The 23,419-nt window shown below is 34.8% G+C and overlaps 1 protein-coding gene across 3 annotated transcripts in view; it reads left to right on the top strand.

Moving 5' to 3' along the window:
* Nucleotides 1-23,419, top strand: part of SNX7 (sorting nexin 7) — a 117,066-nt gene that overhangs the window by 32,592 nt on the left and 61,055 nt on the right. For 2 of the 3 annotated variants that reach the window (XM_011970311.1, XM_011970314.1), the window contains exons 3-7: nucleotides 189-299; nucleotides 644-808; nucleotides 3,998-4,196; nucleotides 7,200-7,399; nucleotides 9,969-10,055. In XM_011970311.1, the coding sequence (XP_011825701.1) occupies nucleotides 189-299; nucleotides 644-808; nucleotides 3,998-4,196; nucleotides 7,200-7,399; nucleotides 9,969-10,055 (762 nt within the window). The remainder of the gene's footprint in view (nucleotides 1-188; nucleotides 300-643; nucleotides 809-3,997; nucleotides 4,197-7,199; nucleotides 7,400-9,968; nucleotides 10,056-23,419) is intronic. The other variant, XM_011970312.1, reaches the window with a different exon arrangement.

Consider the following 23,419-nt stretch of genomic DNA (forward strand, 5'->3'; position numbering starts at 1 on the left):
TTTGTTTCATCTGCTACATGAATAGATGACAAAAAAAAAAAAAAAATTACAGGCTGACAAACACTGAATAATTAGGATTTGTTAATTTTTCTTAGAGACCCATTTATTTCACAGTGTCTAAAATAACATTAGGCAAATATCTTCTATCTTATACTGGATGTGCTGTTATTTTCTCCTACTTTCTTCAGACGTCTCGTGGGGAATTTGACTCCAGTGAATTTGAAGTTAGGAGACGGTATCAAGATTTCCTTTGGTTGAAGGGAAAACTGGAAGAAGCACACCCCACTCTGATTATTCCAGTAAGTTTGCAAAAATTTTTTTTCATAGAATAGCTACCAGTTTTCTAGTGAGTCTTTTTGAATGCCTAAAACCTAATTTCAGACCTTAAATTCACTGTAATTCATTTATCTTAGGAATAACATGTATTTCTAAATGTTTCAATCTATGTACACTTTTAAAAAAAACTCTTCATAGTGCGTTATGATTTCTCATTTTTGGTTCTAACACTGTGAATTTTTAAAAAATTATTTTTATAAGAAATGATCAGATATTCAACTAGTCTTCCAAAAAGGGAAAGCATAGAATTCCTTATAAACCTATGGCAAATAATACTCGAATACCTTTTTTATTTTTTTTGCCTTAGCCATTGCCAGAAAAGTTTATAGTAAAAGGAATGGTGGAACGCTTTAATGATGACTTCATTGAGACACGCAGGAAGGCTTTACATAAATTTTTGAACCGAATTGCTGATCATCCAACTTTAACATTTAATGAAGACTTCAAAATTTTTCTCACTGCACAAGCTTGGGTAAATGATTTTTATTTATACTCATATAATCTTTGGGTGTCTAGATCTATAGTAGATTGTATTCTTCCTCTTGTTTACCTTTACAAATCACACAGTGGTGTACTTGAATTGAGATGGAATTTTTCAGAAACACTGGAGAGTTATCCTTCAGGTATAACCCTGTGTCAAATCTACATATAAATATTACAGAAATCTTGTATCTTCATATATATATACACACACACACACACACACACACACACACACTCTCTCTCTCTCTCTCTCTCTTTCTTTAATGTTTTAATGTCAGGGTGCTTCTTGCATAAATAGCAAATACTGAACAGCTATAAATATATTTCTTTTATTGACACTATAGTTGACCCTTGAACAACATGGCAGTTAGGGAAGCCAACCCCTTATGAAGTTGAAAATCCATGTGTAACTTTTAATTCCCCAGAAACTTTACTAGCAGCCTCCTGTTGATTGGAAGCCTTAACTATACCATAAACAGTTGGTTAACACATATTTATATCTTTTGTGTATTATACACTGTATTTTTTGCAGTAAAGTAACCTAGAGAAAAGAAAAGGTTATTTAAGAAAATCCTAAGGAAGAGAAAATACACTAACAGTATCCTACTGTATCTATTGATACCATAAGTTTATGTTGTCTGTCTACCAGATGAATTGTCAGTCTGAAATGGAGGGCAATGACAGTGGCAGACCTCAATCTATGGTACTTAGCAAGCAATTCAACTTTTTTTGTAATGCCATGACTTTTCTCTGCTTCTTGGGAACATTTCCAGCATCACTAGTGGCACTTCATATGGGTCCCATGGTATTATTTCAGGTTTATAGTATTGCACTAAACACAATAAAAAATACATGGGATCCACAAGAGATCACTTTTTACTGCTATACCTGATTTACTGGAGAGATGAACTACTCACACGGAGATGATCAGCGTCACATGGCGTTTTAAGCGGATATTCGCAACACTTCAGCTAGCCACAAATAGCAACAGGAGGGCTACAAAAATAGTACAGTAGTACAGTGTGTGCTGTAGTTAATTTTAATCGGTTTTGATTTAATACTGCATCTTTATGTTTGTTTACGTTTCTCTCAACTGCAAATGGTGGCATGTGAGCCAAAATATGTGCACACGTTTTGATAAATGTTAACTTTTTATAATTGATTTATATACATTTTAGGGTAGTAAATGATAGATTAGTATCTACATATATTTTGTGCATTCATGACATACCTTTCTCTCCGGTTTTTCTACATTTCTAGACTATGTGGTTTGTGAGTTGTTTTTAATTGTCGCAAATCTCCAAAAAATTTTCCAATATATTTATTGAAAAAAGTCCACATGTGTGGACCTGCTCAGGTCACACCTGTGTTGTTCAAGGGTCTACTTTATTTTGAGTAATAATGGATCAGGGCTTTTTAAGCTAGGATAAAAGTCCTTATTAAATGGGTAGATGGATGAATGGAGATAGATGGATGGATGGATGGATGGATGGATGGATGGATGGATGGACAGATAATATAATCTCCTTACTTTTCCTTTAATTATCTAAGTGGGGGAGTGCCTAATTTCTAATACAGAAACCTTATCCATTCTACTTGTTTTTTCTTTTATTCTATAAAGCTATAACTCTGCAAGAAAGATACCAGATAGGACAAAGAGTCAACATTAAACAGTTACTGACAAATGTTGAGTTTTATATCTCTCAGTTATTGCCAGTGGTGGAAGCTAAAAAGTGGTTCATTTCAATCTTGACAGATAGTCCTGCTCTATGGAAGCCCTTTGTGACTTATGTGAAATGAATATGTGGCCTGACTTCAGAACTTAGAAGCTGTTAGAAATATTCTCTACAGTCAACAGTTTCAGTAACAGCTTGCCAGTTGTGACGTGAGCTGTCTCTGATAATGTTTACTCTATCAAATGAGGCTGTAGTACTCTTGGATGGATGTGTTGCCTGGTCAAGGATGGCATCTGTTATTATTGGCACAAAAAAAAATCACACTGAATTGGAAATAAACAAGTTTACTTTGTATGTATTATTTTCCGTAAGATATTCAGGAACGAAAACCTGGAAGAAGATAGACAATGTGTTATTTAATATTTGGGTAAATAATATATGATATTTTTATCTGTAGATTAGGTAGTCAGCAGTATTTTGTTTGATCCCAAGCTTGTGTTTCAACAAGGGCCATAACCATTATTAGAATCCCTTGTCCTTTCTTTTGTTTTTATTTGTTCTTTTATCTTATGCCATACTTCTCAAGGGATATGTTTGTGTGTAATACATTCTTTTATAGGATTTCTTCTATCTGTTTTTCAAGTCTATAGTTGTTCCTCCTAGGTTAAGTATGAAATAACTAGTTACGTTTCTTATTAAAAATTTTCTCTGCAGACAACCAGCCAGTGAAGGCGGTGTCACGGTTTACCCGCTTCATTTGGTTGAAGTGCTATAGTCAGGTAGTATCTATTGACAAACTACCCTAATGACTTTAAGTGGGCAGAGCAAGTTGGTGCTTAATAATGAAGTCTCTGGAATCAGACTTCCAGGATTCCAGTTCTTGCTCTATCACTTAATTGCTGTAGGATCTTGAGCAAGTTACTTAACTTTCCTGTGCCTCTATTTTCTTCTGTAAAATGAGGAAAATAATAAAACCTACCTCATAGGTTTATGGTAAATTACGTATATTAAAATGTCAGTATAGTGCCCAGAATGTATTAAGCTCTAAATAAATGTTAGCTACTATTACATCTAAAGAATTAATGAAGTTTTCCAATTTTATTTTTCAGAGTATAACTTAGGCCCTGAGAAATCTTATCTCAATCATTTTCCATTAAATTCCTGTTATAAAATATAGATGGTATGTCATATTATCCTTGTCTTCTCTAGTATCTCACTGAGCACTATTCTGTCTGTTAAACCCTGTTCTTTTAAAGATTTATGGTCTGAGGAACGACTGTATACCTGTTTTACATGAGTACTGTGAAAGGGAATATTATCAAGGAGGCTGCCACTTAGAGGGGACACTGTACCTTAATAAAGCTCATCTGCTTCAAGCTAACACTAAATGCCTATGAAACCATTTTATCTTAATTTTATTCTCCTAATTAGGTTTCTTTTTGTATTGAGTCTCGGAATATTGAGACATGTTTCACTAGAAATATTTTGTTTTTTGTTTCTAGGAACTCTCTTCTCACAAGAAGCAAGGTCCCGGATTGCTAAGCAGGATGGGGCAAACAGTCAGAGCTGTTGCATCCTCAATGAGAGGAGTTAAAAACCGCCCAGAGGAGTTCATGGAAATGAATAACTTTATTGAACTATTTAGCCAGAAAATAAATTTGATAGATAAAATATCTCAGAGAATTTATAAGGAAGAAAGGGGTAAGTAGAATTACTGAAATGTGTTTTCACAGTTGTTCAGTTTCTAATGAATCTTCACATTTGTTCGTGTAGTATAGCAACATGCAGTTAGAATGTCAGCTTCAAAGTGTGGCTTATTCCCAGCCATGTTATGGACATTTGTGATTCCTAAATGATTTCAAAGGTAGTTATGGCCAGTCTCCATTTTCACTTTTATCAATCATTAGCTGCTCTACTTCCCATTCATAGATAATAGTGGTAAAGTAAGCCCTGAGTTTACGACTGTGGATGTAGTTTTATGAAGTTTGTATTCAACATGGCACAGAGCTCAGAATCAAAGAAGTGATGTTTCAGGAAATAGGTTTTCACATTTTCTGGTAATTATTTTTTTCTGGAGGGAACAGGTATTCTGTATTATACTGTCAAAGTATGGCAGAGAGATTTATGTATTGGAAAATCTGCCTCTTTTCCTATTTTCTTTTTTTTTTTTTTTAGTTTATAAGTCAGAATTTATGATAAATTTTTTCTAATTCTAATCATGTGATTTTTTCACTAATTTTCTAATTGCATTTACTTACATTAAAAAATAGATAACTGAGTCAGCAAATAATTTCCTAATATAATTTGTTATTAGAGATCAGGAACTACATAAAGACAAACAAAAGTCTCTAAGTTAATGGCTTATTTGTTAATTGACTTCTACTTAACTGTACTGCCCATCAGGATAAGCTGGGAAATATTTTATTTCTAGTATTCGGATGGTGTTTAATCATAATAAGCACTCAATTAAAATTTGTTCAGTGATTGAAAAAAAACACGAATGAACATAAGATTTGGAATGGTGTAGGAAAATGTGCTTTATTAAGAATTGATTGGTTTTAAAAAGAGATACAGAAAAAAATTATAACTGAATGTGCTTTGCCCCTTTTCTACCTTTTTTATTCATGCGTTGACACCTGATGAGATTACTGTAGTGACTGAATATAGTATAATAATTTGTTTTAAACCTCCTTGGTTTGCCCTTACATTTATTATTTGTCTTTTTTTTTTTTTTTTAACCTGAAGAGGTGAATTATTTTAACTAGGTTCTGTGATTCCAGTTCTATTAAGTAGATTCTGGCTGCATAGTTAGGTGGTATGGCAATTCAAAGAGATCTCTGGAAACTATTGGTAGTTAAGAGCTTTATAAGCTAACAATGAATATCAAAGAGTAATTAAGATAGTACCTGTTAAGCTCACAGTCTAGTTGGGAAATATGTATATTAACAGACAAATTACAGTGCAGCTAAGTAAATGCTTGCATGCAGATGTGATTTGAATGGTATGTAAGCGCAGTTTAGAATTTTAGGGCAGCTTTGCATATAAACATAAATATTGTTCAGGTTTAATGACAGACATTGACATACATTGAGAAATTTGAGATTTCTCAATTGACTCAATTGAGAAAAGAAAGTGGAAAATTTTCTTTTCTAGAAATTAGTTCAGTATGGTCATTATTTACCATAAAGATAGGCCTAGGATCAGGAAGGTGGAGTTTGGAAGGACTGTAGAGGTGATTAAATGTTCATTAGGTAACAACTAGTATCTCCATTGTTTTTAAATTTCATATTTTTAAACTTTTTTTTAATACAAACTTTTAAAGTTTTAATAGTTTAATAGTTTAGAGAAATATGACAGATATCAGCAAATCCTAATGAGTTGTAAGATAGTTGAATATAGACAAATTAATTGTATTTATATGGATAGTGAACAAAAAATGCTTACTGCGTATACATTTTCTACACAAAAAGCTATACATTACTGAAAATTAAGTGTGAAAGTAAAAATGTTAAGTTGTAAAGATATTCACATTTTAAAATGAAATCCAAATTTTTGAATATATAGCATATCAAAAACTGAATGGTCTTTGGTTACTCATATATGCATTCTTTCATTGATACGAAAATATTTATTGAACTCATTACACATAAGGGTTTGAGATAGCAAAATAAGAAGACTCAGTCCCTGTTTTAAGGAGTATGTGGCCAAGAGCATTTGAGTTATAAGACATCGATAATACAGTGGGATAATGCTTTAGTGTAAGTGTAAAATTATGATAGGTATGATGGGCTCATTGAGGGCCAAAGCATCTATGAATCCTTTGGAACAGAATCAGAGATTTATTTGAACTGAAATTTAAAGGATTAGAAGTAGTTTGTCAGGTGATAGAAATGGAGGACAAGGCAGAGGGACATGTGCAAATGCTTTTTTAAAGAGAAATCATGGGATATTCATGAATGAACAAGCAATTTGACTTGAGTTAAAATCTTTGGCAGAGAATTTCACATTGGACCTGGAGAAGCAGACAGTGAGGACTAATGATAAAGGTTTAATTTAACTAATTCTAATTTAACTACAAAGAGTCAGTGTTTCTTTACTGTGACAAAAATAGAGGGAGAATAGTTAGGAGACCCTTGAAGTGGTACAGATTAGAGGTGCTGATGGTGGTGGAAGTGAAGATAAGTACATAGGTAGGTAGATGGATAGTTTAAGATCTAGAAATTTTGGAATTGGTGATTGACTGGCTCTGTGTAAGTATGTTTCTAGGATAACCTCCCAATTTTTTGCTTAGATTTATGGATAGTAGTTACCACTAAGTAGAATATATAGTCAGAAGAACGGGAGAAAGAAGATGATAAGCTTTTTTTCAGGGCATGTTGCCTATGAGGCACTCAAATACAGTTGTGTGGTAGGCAGAAGTCTATAATAGATTTGATGGTCATATAATTTATTTGTCAAGCCAAGACATTTTTGACAATGAAAAGGAATGTTGTTATTGATTACACTTGGACAGTAGTCATTCAAATACTGACCTGGGCAAACTGATGGCCGGTTGATTTAATGAAAGATGATATCCATTTTCTTATGTTCTTATGTAAGAATATGTGCACTGTAAGAGAAATAAGGCCCTTTCTTACTATCTAAGATACAAGTACTTTGAAAACTTTTATATATTGAAGAGCTTATTAAGTCTTTTTTTTAAAGAATATTTTGATGAAATGAAAGAATATGGCCCAATTCATATTCTGTGGTCAGCGTCAGAAGAGGATCTGGTTGATACTCTAAAGGATGTTGCCGGCTGCATTGACAGATGCTGTAAGGCCACTGAAAAGCGGATGTCTGGACTCTCAGAGGCCCTGCTTCCTGTTGTACATGAGTACGTGCTTTATAGTGAAATGTTAATGGTAAGAACACCTAATTCGAATTTTACCTCCATCCCTTAACCTGATTATAAGCTCTGTAAAGGCGACTATATTTCTTTTCTTTAAAACTACTATCTTTTTGTTCTAGCAGGTTGTTTTGCATGTATATGTTCAATAAATAATTTGTTCACTGTGTGCCTGAATAGATGAAAGAAAGAATCCTTTGTTAAAAAGCAGGAATACTCAATACTCAATAGCAACACCAACAATTTATCAGATTATACATAGACAGGAAGCATCCTCAATCAAAATTTACGTAGGGAATATGATTAGTTTTTCCAAACCTTTTGAAATTTTACTTTAAAATTTTTTAGTGCTTTGGGGATTTCTTTTCATGAAAGAACTGCTCTCCTGCTTCTAGGTACATTTGATTTAGCAATATATTTAGTACCATTATGTAGAAAGTACTTGAGTCGGATCTCGATGTTCTGCCTTCTGGTTGCTTTTAAAAGAAATCTTTCAAGTTAAAATGTTTTTCTTTCACTACTTGAAAAGGCTTTTATTCCTCTTGTATCAAAGTTTTGCATTTTACTTCCTCAGTTCAAGTTAAGGTTTCCAGATATTTGGAATTTAGCAATGCTATCTGCAAAGCTAATGTTTTTCATCTAGTATTTTTCTGTGCCTACAATACTTTGCACAAGCAAATTGGCACCCTCAGGTCTCTGGTGTTTTAGGATGGTGATGAGGGAAGGAGTCAGCTTGCATTCAGATATAGCTCTTTTTTTCTATTCTTTATAATTGGAACCATGGTCTCTTTGGACATGTACCCTTGATTTCTAGGAATTTCTTTCAATTTTTTTCTTTTTAAAAAACTTTTCTTTGTTTTGGTCTGAAAAGCTCACTTCGTCGTTCAGCATGAGATCTGCCTCTCTCTTGTTGATCATGTTTAGGTTTCTTTTGACAGAGTCATTAAATATGGCACGGACATTTCAGGCTTCGGCTGTGCTTAACTTTATTGGATCCTCCTGTAAACAAAGCTTCTTGCTTCCCAAAGGCCTTCGATGTTTCACTGTTGATGATTCTCTTGCCTCTCTCTATCCATTTCCTTGGCTACATCCTTTGGTTTCACTTCATTATTGGTCACCCCCTTATGTAAATCTTCAAGAAGATCTGATTTGTATGTTCTGCTCCATTAATTAGTGTTTTCTTTTATATTATATCAAGATGGAAATTATGTAATTGAAGTATTACATTGTTAAGGATATGGAAAAATTATAATAGAATTATTTTATAGGTCCTCATTTGATTGAATTAATTTTTAGACTCCCAGGGTATGATAAATAGTACTTACATTGCATTTCTTGTCCTGTTTGATATTGGAACATTCTCTTCAATTTGAGCTAAAATAATGAAAAATAATCCTCCCATAAAAATGATTAATTTCATGTAATTTTCACCAGTTGTCCTCTGAAGCAACCTTTTACTTAAAATGTATTTGTGCATATGAAAACCAGTACTTCATCTTTTTTGAAACAGATCTTAAATAAATAGGACTGAGTTAGAGAGTGAGTCATTTGGGTCAAAGAAAGGAGGGCTTTCTTGACATTAATGGCAATTAAACATTGAGGTAAATATAAAGGAATTTATGATATTAGTTGAGTTTTCTATGGATTTCTTTGCAACTAGGAAAAATGTTAGTTTCCTTTAATTTCTTTTTTTTAAAGAGACGTCTGTTTAACAGGCTGTTTAACCTGTTTAACGTCTATTTAACAGGCTGTGTTGCACAGGCTGGAGTGCAGAGGCATGATTATAGCTCACTACAGCCTCGAACTCCTGGGCTCAAGTCTAAGTTACATGTCTCGGAAGAAATGTGAATCACTTAAAGACATTGTAAAAATTCAACAAAAATGAAAGATGTAGATGAATTCTGCACTTCAGTTTCTTCACATGGATGCTTTAAGTTTAAAAACTCTGAAACATGAAATCAAGAAAAAAGATACAACTCCTATCAGTCAAAGAGGAGGCTATGATTTCTCATCAAAAGCTTGGCTAACTAATGAATATTTTATATTTTGAGCAAAAATAAAATGCTTAGGATATGAATGCATAATTCAGTTTTCTGATTTCCCAGCATAATTTCCTGTTTGATTATCCATCCCTTTGGAGTCAGGTAAGAAGGTTGCCACAGAGTGTAGATATTTCCAGATTATGGTTCATGTGACATCCCACCTGCAACTAGTTTATACTGTAGTATATATTTCCAGTGCTTCTACTATTTTTTGTTTGTTTTGCTCTTTACTATTTTTGAAGAATTGTACATGCCTAGAGTATTCCATCAATGTAGTGCATATATACAATGCTTAAATGGGTAAAATGTGCATTAGGAAAACTAATTGAAACATTTTTAGGAAAAAACCCTCTTAAATACTTGCTTTCAATTTAGTTTTTAGAGATTAGAAAAAAAAAAAAAACTTTTAAAATTATTATATCCCCAAATGACTGATGGCTTGAGGAAGAGATGCTATTTGTTTTCTGAAATATATATTTTTGCTATAGGAAAGATTATTAAAACTAAGTACATCCTATTTTATCTGTGTGTTTTAATGTAAAGGGTGTTATGAAAAGAAGAGACCAAATACAAGCAGAACTGGATTCCAAAGTTGAAGCTTTGACTTATAAAAAGACAGACACTGATCTGGTAAGTTTTTAAGTTTCTTGATACAATCGTATAGAATTCATTGTCAAAAATTTTTATTAGCAATGTCCTTACATAATTCTTTCTTACATGATTATTTCTAAGCATTCAGCAAATTATAGTAAAATTTCTTCCTAAAATCTGTTATACATTGGATACCATGTGAGTCTACAAGCTTAACAATGATGGTTTTCTGCCTTTCTGACTTATGTCTCATCTCATACTATTAGGAAAGTATAATTTTTTAAAAAGGAGATAATGTATTGGAAGAAAGTATGAAAGGCAATACTAGGATTATTCCAGGCTAGTAAGTACTCAGTAATAAATCTTCTTTTTTCTAGTTTTTTGAGATTTTTATATAAAATACGTTAATGTTCCTCTATACTTTTTTTCTGAGTATTGTTAAACTCTTTGTGAAAGTGAATATCTTTGTGTTTGCAAGTTTAATCTTTACCTTCAGATATTTTATTACGGAAATTTTCAAACAAAATGAGATCTAATAATATGAGCTCTCATATATTCATAACTGGGCTTCATTAATTCTCAACATTTTGCTCAACTTTTTTTATTGTCTCTCCTCATGTTTAAATTTTTACTGAAGTATTCTAAAGCAAATTCTAGATATAGATTATTTTACCCATGGTAGTTTTATATTTATATTTTAGTATCTTTGCATTTTCAGAGTAATACTGTCAGGTTGGAATAATTATTCTCATTTTAAAAGTGAGAAGACACTTGAAAGGTAGAGTAATTTGCCTAAGTTTATATATAGGTCTTGAAATGCAGAATAGGATCGGAGGTGATGACGTCTCTTGTCTGCCTCAGACAGTGCTGCCTGTCAAAAAGCAGGTATAGAAGTGGGAAAAGTGGACTTTTAATCTAATGAACTTCTACTGTGTGCATTATGAAATATTTTTTAAATTTTCCTTTACATTTAAGGATTTAGGTTGTTATTGAATACAATGTTGAGTGCACTTACATCAGGTGAGTTGGGGAGTCCTTGAAACATCCCTGTAAATCTATACTGTTGCAGCCTCCTCAGCCCTGACCTGGCCAAGGACTCTGCATCCCCCCTCCCTGCTTTAATAGTCTCCCTAACTTTAATCACTTCCTAACATATGACTTCCTAATTAGTTTTCTTTATATGTTTTTCTCTCTCCCTCTCCATAACTGAAACACCTTAAGGGCCGATTTTTTTTTTTCTTCATGTGTTCACTAGAGTGTTCCCAGACCCTTGTGCGCTGCCTGGCACATCGTAGTCACTCAGTAAATATGTAGTGAAGGAATGAGTGGAAACCATAGTGACTACTCTGATTTGTGCAAGCATATTGAAGGCTTGAAGCATGAAGTCTCTACAAAATCAGACTGTGCAATTATTTCATTATTTAATTAATATTGTGAAAACCAGTAAAAGATGAGTACAAATACTAAGAGTCCTTGTGTCTACGAAGTCTAACTTGCATGTCTGTATGCAACTTAGAATTATTATACTATGAATTATTCTCACGTTTCTTGACTATGTATATTAACTGAAATTCTATTCTCTCCAGTGGAATGTGAGTGGGGAGTGGTGGGCTGCTGTGGACAGAGTAGGAGAAAGGAATCTGTGAGAGAGAATAACAGAAAATGTAGAACTAGAGGAAATAGTGCTCAAAGGAAAAATCATCTTTATGATTTAGAGAGAACCCCAGATTAACCTTTTCCATTTAATAAGAAACAATAGACTCCTAACGCTCTCAATATATATAGTTAAGAAACATATATATACATATGTGTATATATATAATACATATATGTACATATATACGTATATTTCTTAACTATATATATAGAGAGAGAGTTAAGAGTCAACTAGAATTGACTGAAAGGCTGTACATGTGTATAGAAATTGTAATTGCATCTTCTGAATTTTAGAATTTGTTTTTAGGTGTTAAGTAACTAAGGATATTGAAGTTAGTGGTTAGACAAAATTTTGCTCTTGATGAAATACTAGGAACAGTAGAATATTTTAAAGTTTCAGGAGAATAATAGCATGGCTGAAAAACCAAGCATATGTAAGAATGGCCTATATTCATGTTTTAAAATGAAAGGAAGATTAGTTGGGATTGTTCCAACCACAAAAGCACAAGGAAGAAAATAGCTTGGGTCCAAATATGGCTGGGATTTCCCAACTCAGTTAAAAAAACACACACACACATTTATTTTTCCACTGGGCTTGCAAATATTTTGTCTTTTGCTGCATAAGAATAATTTTGATATTTTATTATAACTTAATCATCAGTATATATTTATGATTTCACTTGGGTGTGTATGTCATGTCTACTATAAAGTGTTTAATACCCATGTAGCTGCTACATTGTAAGACTGGAAAAATTTGAAACTTTAATTATCTGCATTATATTCTGTAAGATACTTTCAGTTGATTAAGTTTCAGAACAGACACATTTAACAGAGACATTGCAGGTATTTTTTTGTTTATCATCAAAACAAATTTTTCCTAAAATTTATGCAGACTGATTTAATGATTTGTGAATGGAACTGTTTATATTTTCAAATAATTAATTTGTTTATAGGCCTTCTCACTTTTAAAATCCCTATGTCTTATGATGGTATCTTCGGGAGGAACCTACCAGAGTTACTCTAAAAATGAACCGGCCTTGATTGGTCACAGAAAGACTGAAAGGAAGTTGCTTAGAAATATGCAGGATAGGGTCACCATGGCAACGTGCCCTTGTGAGGTCCTTCTAAGGAACCGTCCTTTGCAGTCACCATGGCGACCCTGGCAGAGAACTGAATATAGCAATCTGCCTGGTTGTTTACCATGGCAACTCAGACAGGGCCATTTTGGAGACAACCCTGGGGCCATTTCTATGGAGACATTGGGGCAGCCTTCAGAGACTCCATCGAAGTCACCTTTGGGTGGGATGCTATGTGCAAACCCAGCAAAGCAACTGATAATAAAAAGGTCAGTGAAATGAAGCTCTAGCAAGAAACGCAAAGGTTAGAGGAGTTATAGTTATTGGGTAGAAAGATTGCAGTTATATAACACTCCAGAGGACATTTGACTGTATCAGGTGACCTTCGTGTGGGTTTTGTGGCATGCAAATACAAGGGTTCTGGTCTTTTTACCTTGCCTGTAATCCTGCATTTACTATAAATGAACAATAATGGCATTACAGTTACTTTTTCTTATCACACAGATATACCCACAAAAGGTATGTGTTTTTCTGCAAACTAAAATAATATCTGACAGAGAGTCCTTGATACATTACATGGTTAGTTGCAAAGTGGCTCCTTCTCAGAGTTTGTGGTTTGTAGTTCTTATCTCACAGCCATAAAATTAATGGCTTCAGGATTACCTAAGTCAGTAAAGACATTCGGAATATTCATTTGAAGGTCAGTTCAGCGGTTCATGTAGAGTTTTGTTGTCTAAGTTTTGGAATTGGATAAATCAAAGATCAAATCCTAGCTCACCTGTTGATTAAATTTTGTGACCCAGGACAAGTTTTCTAACTTCTTTTAGCCTCATTTTATCATGTATAGGTTGAGGACATTATTTGTACCTTTCTAATAGGCTTGTTTAAGGATTAAATTATATAATGCAAATACATTGCTTGGAGCATAGTAAGTACTCAGTAGTTGTTAGCTGTTGTCATTTTGATGACAGTATAGAGGTAATATTTGAGATTGGTCCGTATAAAATGGCTATGGAGTTATTCATTGTAAAGCACAAGGAATATTTCAGGTAGAATGGATATTATGAAAAGCTTTAGAAGATCAAAAAACCTGCTAACTTGATTAAACCAGATTGGTGTGTGGAGAGAAGGGTACAGTGAGGAAGAGGGGATGTGACTTAAAGGTGGACTATAGTCAGGTAGAAAGGAGGCCTTATCTGTCAGGTTGAGAAATATGTACTTTATCCTTTGCTCAGTATGGATCCAGTAGGAACCTGAATTGAAGAGGTGGCAGTGGAGTTGCAGAGACGAGTTAATATGAGAAAGAGGTAGGCAGAGGATAGAAGCCACATCACTTAAATAATGAAGGGCAGCCAATGTTTCAAGTTATTAATAAATAACATTTCTAACTTGCAGCAGGGCAGATCGTGGCTCTCTACACTGAGCTACAGAATAAAAAGTGAAGAAGAAATTTGGAGATGTGCAACTTTACATATTTATAAGATGATATTTAAGGTAGAGGTATTCAACAAAAACTTTTCAGCAAAGTTAATTATTTACCATATGAATGTCACTGTTCCCAGCACTGGGGAAAGAAACCAGGTCCTCATGAGGCTTATGTTCTAGTGGGTCAAAAAAAAAGAGTAAATAATTAAAATTCATAATATATTGTCATATAGTGATAAGTGTGGAGGAGACAGAGTGTTGAGGAGCAGTGCAATTTAGAATTAGGTGTCAGTAAAATAGTCACCAAGGAGGTAATGTGTGAGCAATATGTATACCTGGGGGAAGAGCCTTTCAGGCAGAGGGGACAATACATGCACAATGAAAGTGTACTTGTACATTCCAGAAAATGCAAGAAGGCCAGTGTTGCAGAAATGGAGTGAGCAAGTAGAAGAGTTGTGGGAAATGAAGTCAGAGAAGAAACCAGGGATTAGACCATATAGAGCTTTATAAGGTTTATATATCTCAGTGAGATAGGAAAATAGTTGAACAAAGGAGTAGCATAATCATATTTAACTTATAAGATGATTGTTGTGCTTGGAGAAAGCACAAGATGATGTACATGTGGTATGTGCATGGGATGGAGGAAAGCCAGAGCTGGAGAGTAGCTCTTAAAATATTCCCAGTGAGACATAGTAGCTTGGACCAGAGCAGAAGTGATGTTAAAGGGTCAGAAGCTGAGTATATTTCATAGGAAGAGCTGTTTGCTATTTGGTGGGCTGTGGATTGTGAGCCAATAAGGAGAGGCAAGGATGATTCTGAGGTTTTAGACGGAGCAACTGGAAGGTAATAGTTGGCATTAATTGAGATGAGGAGACTTTGGAAACAACAGGTTTAATGGGAAAGATAAGTTTCTCAGATTTGGAAAGGTGAAGTTGATTTGCCTGTTAGTCACCCAGTGGAGCTATTGGGTACGGAGTTACATGTAAAAATTCATAGGTTCAGCTGAAGATATATATTTGGAAGTTATTAGCAAATAGATGGTATTAAAGCTATGAGATTTGTCAAGGTCTTTGAAGTGTGAGAAAAGAGAGAAGAAAGAAGTCCAGTCAGAGCCTTGGCATATTTCAACATTAAGAGATTAATGTTAATGGAAGAATCAGAAGTTTTGGCTGATGAGGAGAAGGAAAAGAATTTGATGTAGCTTTGTCTGGTGATAGATCATTGCACCAGTAAGATTAACTAAACAGATCTGATTAGGGTCATTCAACATTTTAAACAGTTTCTCCAATTATGAGGCATTTCAAAAAACAATTTTATATATGATTACAATATTTCAAGAGTAATTGAGTTGCATTATGTGCTCCAATAAAGAAGATATTCAATGTAATAGTGTCCTGTGAAAGTCATAATTTTTGACTGGGATGATAAAGGTATAATAATGACTGAGGTTATGAGGAAACTCAGATGTTTGGAGAAACTTGTGGGTTTTGCCATTTTGTTATAAGTTTTCAGAGTCAGAGCTTCTGTTTGAAAATGCTTATTCACTTCACTGCTTAACTGTAAAATAAATAAGGTTCATCTGTGCTGCTAAATAATACTGCATATCTATTTTATTTTTATTTCTGAATGGATGATTTATAGTTTTTCACTCAAAGCAGCATTCAAATATAAATGAATATGAATACATTTGACATTTAGCAATATGTGCATAGAATTGGAAAGTTGGATCTAGATATAATGCCATAGCTGTTTAGCAGTATATTTATGTGAGCAAAGAAATGCATTTTCATAAGATCATCATAGTCTGGAATTTTGCACAGCCACATTCAGTAGATACAAACATATACCAGATTATTCAAGCTGGTCCTTATTCAGTATGACATGCTATTTTTGGCTGGTGTTTTACTCTCATCCTTAAATAGAGGTTATTAATTTTCAGATCATCTTGGTAGTGTACTAAATGCTGTACAGAGCAAGATTGCCTTCTCTCTAATTCTAGGAAGCTTTAAAGAAATAAGTTTGGCATAGCAAGCCTTTCTTGTGATCGGGGTGAAGGTTGCTTCTTCCTTTTCTTAAGTATTTTCTGGCTCACTTCTCTCCTGAACTTTTTACAAATTATTCCTTTCTATATGCCTCATTTCCTAATATAATCTATTTTCTACTCTGCTTCTTTTTGTCTGTTTGCAGTTATGTGTCTGTCTTTCACGCACAGATACACATGCATCCACACATGTATACACAGCAGTAAAGAACATGACAATGTCCAGTGGGATGAGAAGAGGCTTTTTTTCTTGCATATTTCCTTTTATCAGTTTATCCTAAAAGGCACCTGGCTGACATTTCCTCAAAACTTGTTGGTCAGAATTGTGAAAACTCAGGATCAAACCAGTCACATGGAGTGTGAATGTGGCCATCAGAGTTTACTTATCAGCTACAAGACACACCCTGTGACAGATACCTGAAAAAAACGTTGGCCTTTCCAGAAAGTAATGTGGAGAGTAGAGGATGGATTCTGGGTAGAACACTAATAAATACTGGCCATAGACAGTGCAGCAGGGTAGTGGGTTTGCACACACACAGCTGGCTGGGAATTTGGAATGGTGCTTGAGTGATACCGTAATCAAGAAGGCCCTCAGCAGCCAGCTTCTCCCAGAAGAGAGCACAAAGGAGTGCCTAGAATTCCTCTCCCTCTGTGTCTTCTCAGGCAGCCCTCTCATTCAGGGCTTCATTGGCTTGAGTGGTAGGTATATAAGCAAAACTGTGTTCTCCTAAAGTTGTAAAGGATAGTAATGAATATTTGATTAAATTGCAAAAAATCACCATATCTGCCTTATGAATAAGAGTCTGTTGAGCCTGAGATCTCTGGTTGGAATTTTACTATATTGAATTTTTCTCTCTGTCATTTATTTTTGTGCCCCTGGCACTTCAAAACAGAGCAGTCTCTATAAAGTATTTAATATAAGGTCTTAATCCCAGTTGCAGAGTTGTGTATAATTTAAAGCACAGCATTTTGTGGCAGAGGTCACTTACTGCCTTTGTAGTTCTGGGCCAAGTTACTTAACATTCTCCATACTTTAGTTTCCTCAACTATGAGAGATGTGGGTAATACCTTCCGTAAAGTGTTGTTAAATGAGCATATTGAAACCTTAGCCCAGTGCCTAACCAGGATTAGATTGTAAATATTTCTATAAACAATGTTAAAGCAACTTTCTTTGAAGTATATATTAGTTTCATTCTTCTAGATCAAAGTTTGGAAAGTGTTAACTGCAGTCCTGCTTGTGAGACCTCCACAGTGTTAAAATAAGAAAAAAGAAAAAGCGAGGCAGCAATTAGCTTTAGCTGTGTAGTGACCACTCCCACTTGCCCTACCCGGTTGCTCTAGGCAGTTGCGTAGATACTTTAAATTATATATGAATTCATACAGACTATTCAGAGGTTGCACTTTGGACTCCTATGGAATTATTTTAACTCAACTCACTCGATGTTGTACCATTGATGTATCAGAAGGACATTTTAAGGAGAACCATAAATCTGTTTATGATAAACATCAACAGCACTGACTATTTTATATTTTTCTTTTATAAGACTGCATGAGAAAGCTTTCGTTTACAGCACCAGCAATACAGTTGCATTTCTCCTGAGTAGCTAGTGTGTTTACAGCTTATACACATCTTGGGTTTTATACCTGATCTTATCCCATTTATCTCACTTTTTACATTAGTTACTAAACTATTGAGAGCCCCAATTCTGATCCACTTCTGTCTGTCAAGTGTGTCTTGTGTGTGTCAAACTCTCACCCTTAACTTTACCTTGTTTTTTTCCTTACTCTCACGTTCTCATTGCACCAATGTCTTAACTTTCTGTCTTTAAACTTGTAGAGTACAATTGTGGAAGCTCTCTTATATGGAATATGGAATCTAATAAGGAATAAATTAGAAACAAATTAATAAGAACTAGAGGGAAAGTGTTCCAAATCATTTTAAAGACCACACATTTCTTACACATATTTTGACCACCCTGCCCAAGTGTGTTTTTAGTCATTTCTTTTGAAATTCATCAACAGCAGCATGTCTGTCATGAACACAAACCTGAACACTGAATGACTCATGTAACCGTTACCCAGAAAACTTGTCAAGAGATATTAGAGGGTGAGGTGAAAAATACTGTACTATTTTCAAAATTTCACCAGTGAAATTTGCTTAGGGAAGTAACTGCATATTAAGGGTTGCTAATTTGAAAGTAGAACATATAAATGTACAGTCTTGATGAATAGGCCTGTGTATGTTTGCGGTGGGTGAGGGTGAAAGGGGAGAAGAAGGAAGAAGACAAAGACTGTGGAGAAAGAGAGGCAGTGTAACAGTGTTGCAGATAATTTCTAAAGACAGACTAAGCTCTGTGTCTTTCCCTAGGAAGATTTTTTTTTTTCTGTTGCCTTAACTGCAACAGAAAAAGTAACAGATGGACAAGTAAAAGGGGTAGTTTAAAATTCCAGTCATTTCTTCTCAGGGTTTTAAGAAATTCTACTTATGGTGTCCTTTGGATTTGTGGTGTGTTTTATGGGGTTTACCTGCCATAGATAGAAAGTTTAAATAGCTTTCCTATATAGAAACTCAAAACAGATTCAATTTCTTCTTAATTTAGACTTTTTGTTAATAAGAAATATGTCCTAGGGATCTGTCTTATATATCTCTTTCACTCCTGGCCCTGCCTGGGCACGTAATAAATATTTCATAATGCTTGGAGCAGTAACCCACTGGGAATTAGAAGCCAGGAGAGGGCTTTGATTCACTTTTATTTAACTTGTGTCCTTAATCAGACATTAAGTATTCTTTATCCATTGACATGCAGAAATTGTGCTTAAAGAATTTTTTTTGAAGATGAATTAGTGTTTATAAATCTAGGACTTGTGTTAGTAAAAATTTTAAGTTATAGTATGAATATGTAAAATATTAGATAATACATCATGGTTTTATAAAACATTTAAAGTATAAATAATAATAATAATTATTATTACAATTGTAATAATAATAATAATGTAAAAATAATAATTGTAATAGCAATTATTATTATTATTATTTTGAGACAGAATTTAGCTCTGTCATCCAGGCTGGAGGGCAGTGGTGCGATCTTAGCTCACTGCAACCTCCGTCTCCCGAGTTCAAGCGATTCTCCTGCCTCAGCCTCCCAAGTAGTGGGGATTAGAGGCGTGTGCCACCAGGCCCAGCTGATTTTTGTATTTTTAGTAGAGACAGGGTTTTGCCATGTTGGCCAGGTGGAATCTCAAACTCCTGACCTCAAGTGATCCGCCTGCCTTGACCTCCCAAAGTGCTGGGATTACAGGCCTAGCCTAAAGTATAAATAATTTAGTACTGAAAATCAAAAATTGTATTTCCACAAAATAGAGAACCAGTAGTTTTCCTCTAGCCCATTTGAATATCATTAAATTAAATTCAGTTTGATTTATTACAGGCATAGCTTGGAGATACTGTGTTCAATTTCAGACTGCCACAATAAAGCAAGACACAAGAAATTTTTGGTTTCCCAGTGGATATAAAAGTTATATTTGCACTATACTGTAGTCTATTAAATGTGGAATAGCATTATGTGTAAAAAATGTGCATAACTTACTTAAAAATATGTCATTGTTAAAAATGCTAACGGTCATATGAGACTTCAGAGAGCTGTAATCTTTTTGCTGATGGAGCATCTTGCCTCTATGTTGATGGCTGCTGACTGATCACCTGGTGGTAGATGAAGATTGGGGTGGCTATGGCAATTTCTTAAAATATGAGAACAAGGAAGTTTGCTGCATAGATCGATTTTCCTTTCACAGTGAATTCCCCGTAGCATGCGATGTTGTTTGATATCATTTTACCCACAGTAGGACTGTTTTTGAAATTGGAGCCAATCCTTTCAAAACTTGCCACTGCTGTATCAAAGTTTACATAATATTCTGAATTCTTTGTTGTCATCTTAAGAATACTCACAGCATCTTCACCAGGAGTAGATCCCGCCTCAAGAAATCACTTCCTTTGCTCATCCATAAGAAACAACTTCTCATCTGTTCGAATTCTATCATGAAATTGTAGCAATTCAGTCATCTCTTCTGGCTCTACTTCTAATTACAGTTCTCTACTATTTCTGCCACACCTGTAGTTACTTCCTCCACTGAAGTCTTGAACCCTTTGCTCAAAGTCATCTATAAGAGTTAGAATCAACTTCTTCCAAATTCCTATAAATGTTAATATTTTGATCTGTTCCCATGAATCACAAATATTATTCATGGAATCTAGAATGGTGTATTCTTTCCAGAAGATTTTCAGTTTACTCAGTTCCATCAGGGGAATCACTATCTATGGCAGCTACAGCCTTACAAAATGTATTTCTTAAATAATAAGACTCTAAAGTCCAAATGACTCATTGACTCATGGACTATGGAAGTTAACATTAGCTGGCATGAAGGCAGTGGTAATTCCCAAGTTAACATTAGCTGGCATGAAGGCAGTGGTAATTCCCTTTTACATTTCCATCAGAGTTCTTCAGTGACCAAGTACATTGACAATAAACAGTAATATTTTGAAAGGAGTCTTTTTTCCTGAGCAGTAGATCTCAAGAGTGGGCTTAAAATATTCAGTAAACCATACTATTAACAGATAACACTATCATCCAGGCTTTGTTATTTCAGGTATAGAGCACAGGCAGAGTAGATTTAGAGTAACTATTAAGGGCCCTAGGATTATCAGAATGGTAAATGGGCATTGGCTTCAACTTAAAATCACCAACTACATTAGCTCCTAACGAGAGTCAGGCTGTCCTTTGAAGCTAGATATTGACTTTTCCTCTCTCGCTATGAAAGTCTTAGGTAGCATCTTTTTCCAATATAAAACTTTTGTTGGCTGGGCACAGTGGCTCAAACCTGTAATCCTAGCACTTTGGGAGGCCCGAGGCGGGCGCATCACTTGAGGTTGGGAGTTCGAGACTAGCCTGACCAACATGGAGAAACCCCATCTCTACTACAAATACAAAATTAGCCAGACATAGTGGTGCATGCCTGTAATGCCAGCTACCCGGGAGGCTAAGGCAGGAGAATTGCTTAAACCTAGGAGGTGGAGGTTGCAGTGAGCTGAGATAGTGCCATTGCACTCCAGTCTGGGCAACAAGAGCCAAAGTCTGTCTCGGGGGAAAAAAAAAAAACAAACAAACTTGTCTACGTTGAAACTCTGTTGTTTATAATGTAGCCATCCTTGTCAATGATCATAGTTAGGTCTTCTGGATAACTTGTTATAACTTCAACATCAGCAGTTGTTGCTTCAGCTTGCATTTTTATGTTTATGGAGACAGCTTCTTTCCTTAAACCTTAAACCTAGTGAACCAACGTCTGCTAGCTTCAAACATTTTCTCTCCAGCTTCTTCACCTCTTCCAGCCTTCATAAAATTGAAGAGTTAGGGCATTGCTCTGGATTAGGCTTTGGCTTAAGGGAATGCTATGGCTGGTTTGATCTTCTATTCAGACCACTAAAACCTTCTCCATATCAGAAATAAGGCTTTTTTTTTTTTTTGCTTTCTTATAATTCATATATTTACTGGAATAGCATTTTTAATTTCTTCCAAGAACTTTTTCTTTGCATTCAGAATTTGTCTGTTCTGTGCAAGAGGCCTAGCTTGCAGCCAATCTCAGCTTTCGAAATGCCTTCCTCACTCAGTTTAATCATTTCTAGCTTTTGATTTAAAGTAAGAGACGCTCAATTCTTTCTTTCACTTGAACACATAAAAGCCATTGTAGGTTTATTAATTGGCCATATTTCAATATTATTGTCTCTCAGGGAATAGGAAGGAGAGGAACAGAGACAGGAGAATGGTCAGTAGTACAGTCAGAACATACACATATATGGATTAGATTCACTACTTTATATGGACACATTTCCCCCCTTTCCAAATTACAGTGGTAACATCGAAGACTACTTACCACAGATCACCATCGCAGATATGATAATAATGAAAAAGTTTGAAGTATTGTAAGAATTACCAAAATGTGACACAGACACATGAAGTAAGCACATGTTGTTGGAAAAATGATGCTGGTAGGCTTAAGCTTCAATTTGTTTAAAAAAAAAAAAAAGGAATATCTGCAAAGCACTGTAAAGTACAGTACAATAAAATGAAGTATAGTTGTATAATTAGTAGACTTCAGAGAGTAAGCATTTTCTCTCTGGTGAAGCTTAGTCAATAGTCAATTTGGCAGGGAGGGGTGTCAATGCCCCAATCACATGGCCATTCAACTTTCAGAGAATTTTTAGACCCAAACTAGTGCTTTCATTTTATAATCATATTTAACATCTATTTAGTACATGTTGTATGTCAGGCACTGTGCTAAGCATTCGCATTTATCAGCCAATGTCTAATCCTATGAGATACGTAGTAATTTGTTCCCATTTTTGTAAATGGGAAAATCGAGTCCTAGAGAGTCAATCAGCAAATAGTTCTTAGCTCCTTCAATGTCCAGGCCCTAGGTGGAGGAGATACTGCGGTGAAGAAGACTGACAAAGTCCCTCTCCCTAGGAGCTTATTCTCTAGTGGAAGGAGACTGAAAATAAATAAAAATAATTAAATGAATATGATAATTTTAGACCGTGATTAGTGCTATAAAGAATATAAAACAGGGTAATATGATCAAGAATACCAGGAGGGAAAGTGTCTAGAGTGATCAGAAAGGCCTTTCTGAGGAGATGACCTTGAGAAGAGAGCTGAATCATTATAAGGGGCCATTGATCCAAATTCTGAAGCACCAGTGTTGGAAGACGGAGGAAAAGCCATGATCCTCTGAAATGAGAATGAATTCACATGTTCCAGGAGCCTTGTTAGGTTGTAAGTAGCCGGAATATGAAGGACAGAGGGGCAGCACTATGGCATGAGGACTGAAAACTAGCAGACAAAGAACGTGTAGGCCTTGAGTTTTCTTCTGGTTGCAATGGAGAGCCCCTGAAGGGTTTCAAGTAGGGAAGAGTTGTGATTCGAAGTGTTAACGTTTTTAAATTTGTTTCAAAGGCACAAACTTACAGAAAAGTTGCAAGTACTTCAAAGACCTACATTTCTTTTGAACCATTGGAGAATAAATCGTAAATGTAATAACACTTGAATAGTGTGTTTCTTACAAACAAGAATGTTTTCCTAGATAACTATAGTACAACCATCAATATCAATAAATTATTGATACATTTCTATTATCACATGCTCAGACCCATTCAG

Source organism: Mandrillus leucophaeus, unplaced genomic scaffold (genome assembly GCF_000951045.1).
Source record: "Mandrillus leucophaeus isolate KB7577 unplaced genomic scaffold, Mleu.le_1.0 Scaffold940, whole genome shotgun sequence".
NCBI classification, from domain to species: Eukaryota; Metazoa; Chordata; class Mammalia; order Primates; family Cercopithecidae; genus Mandrillus; species Mandrillus leucophaeus.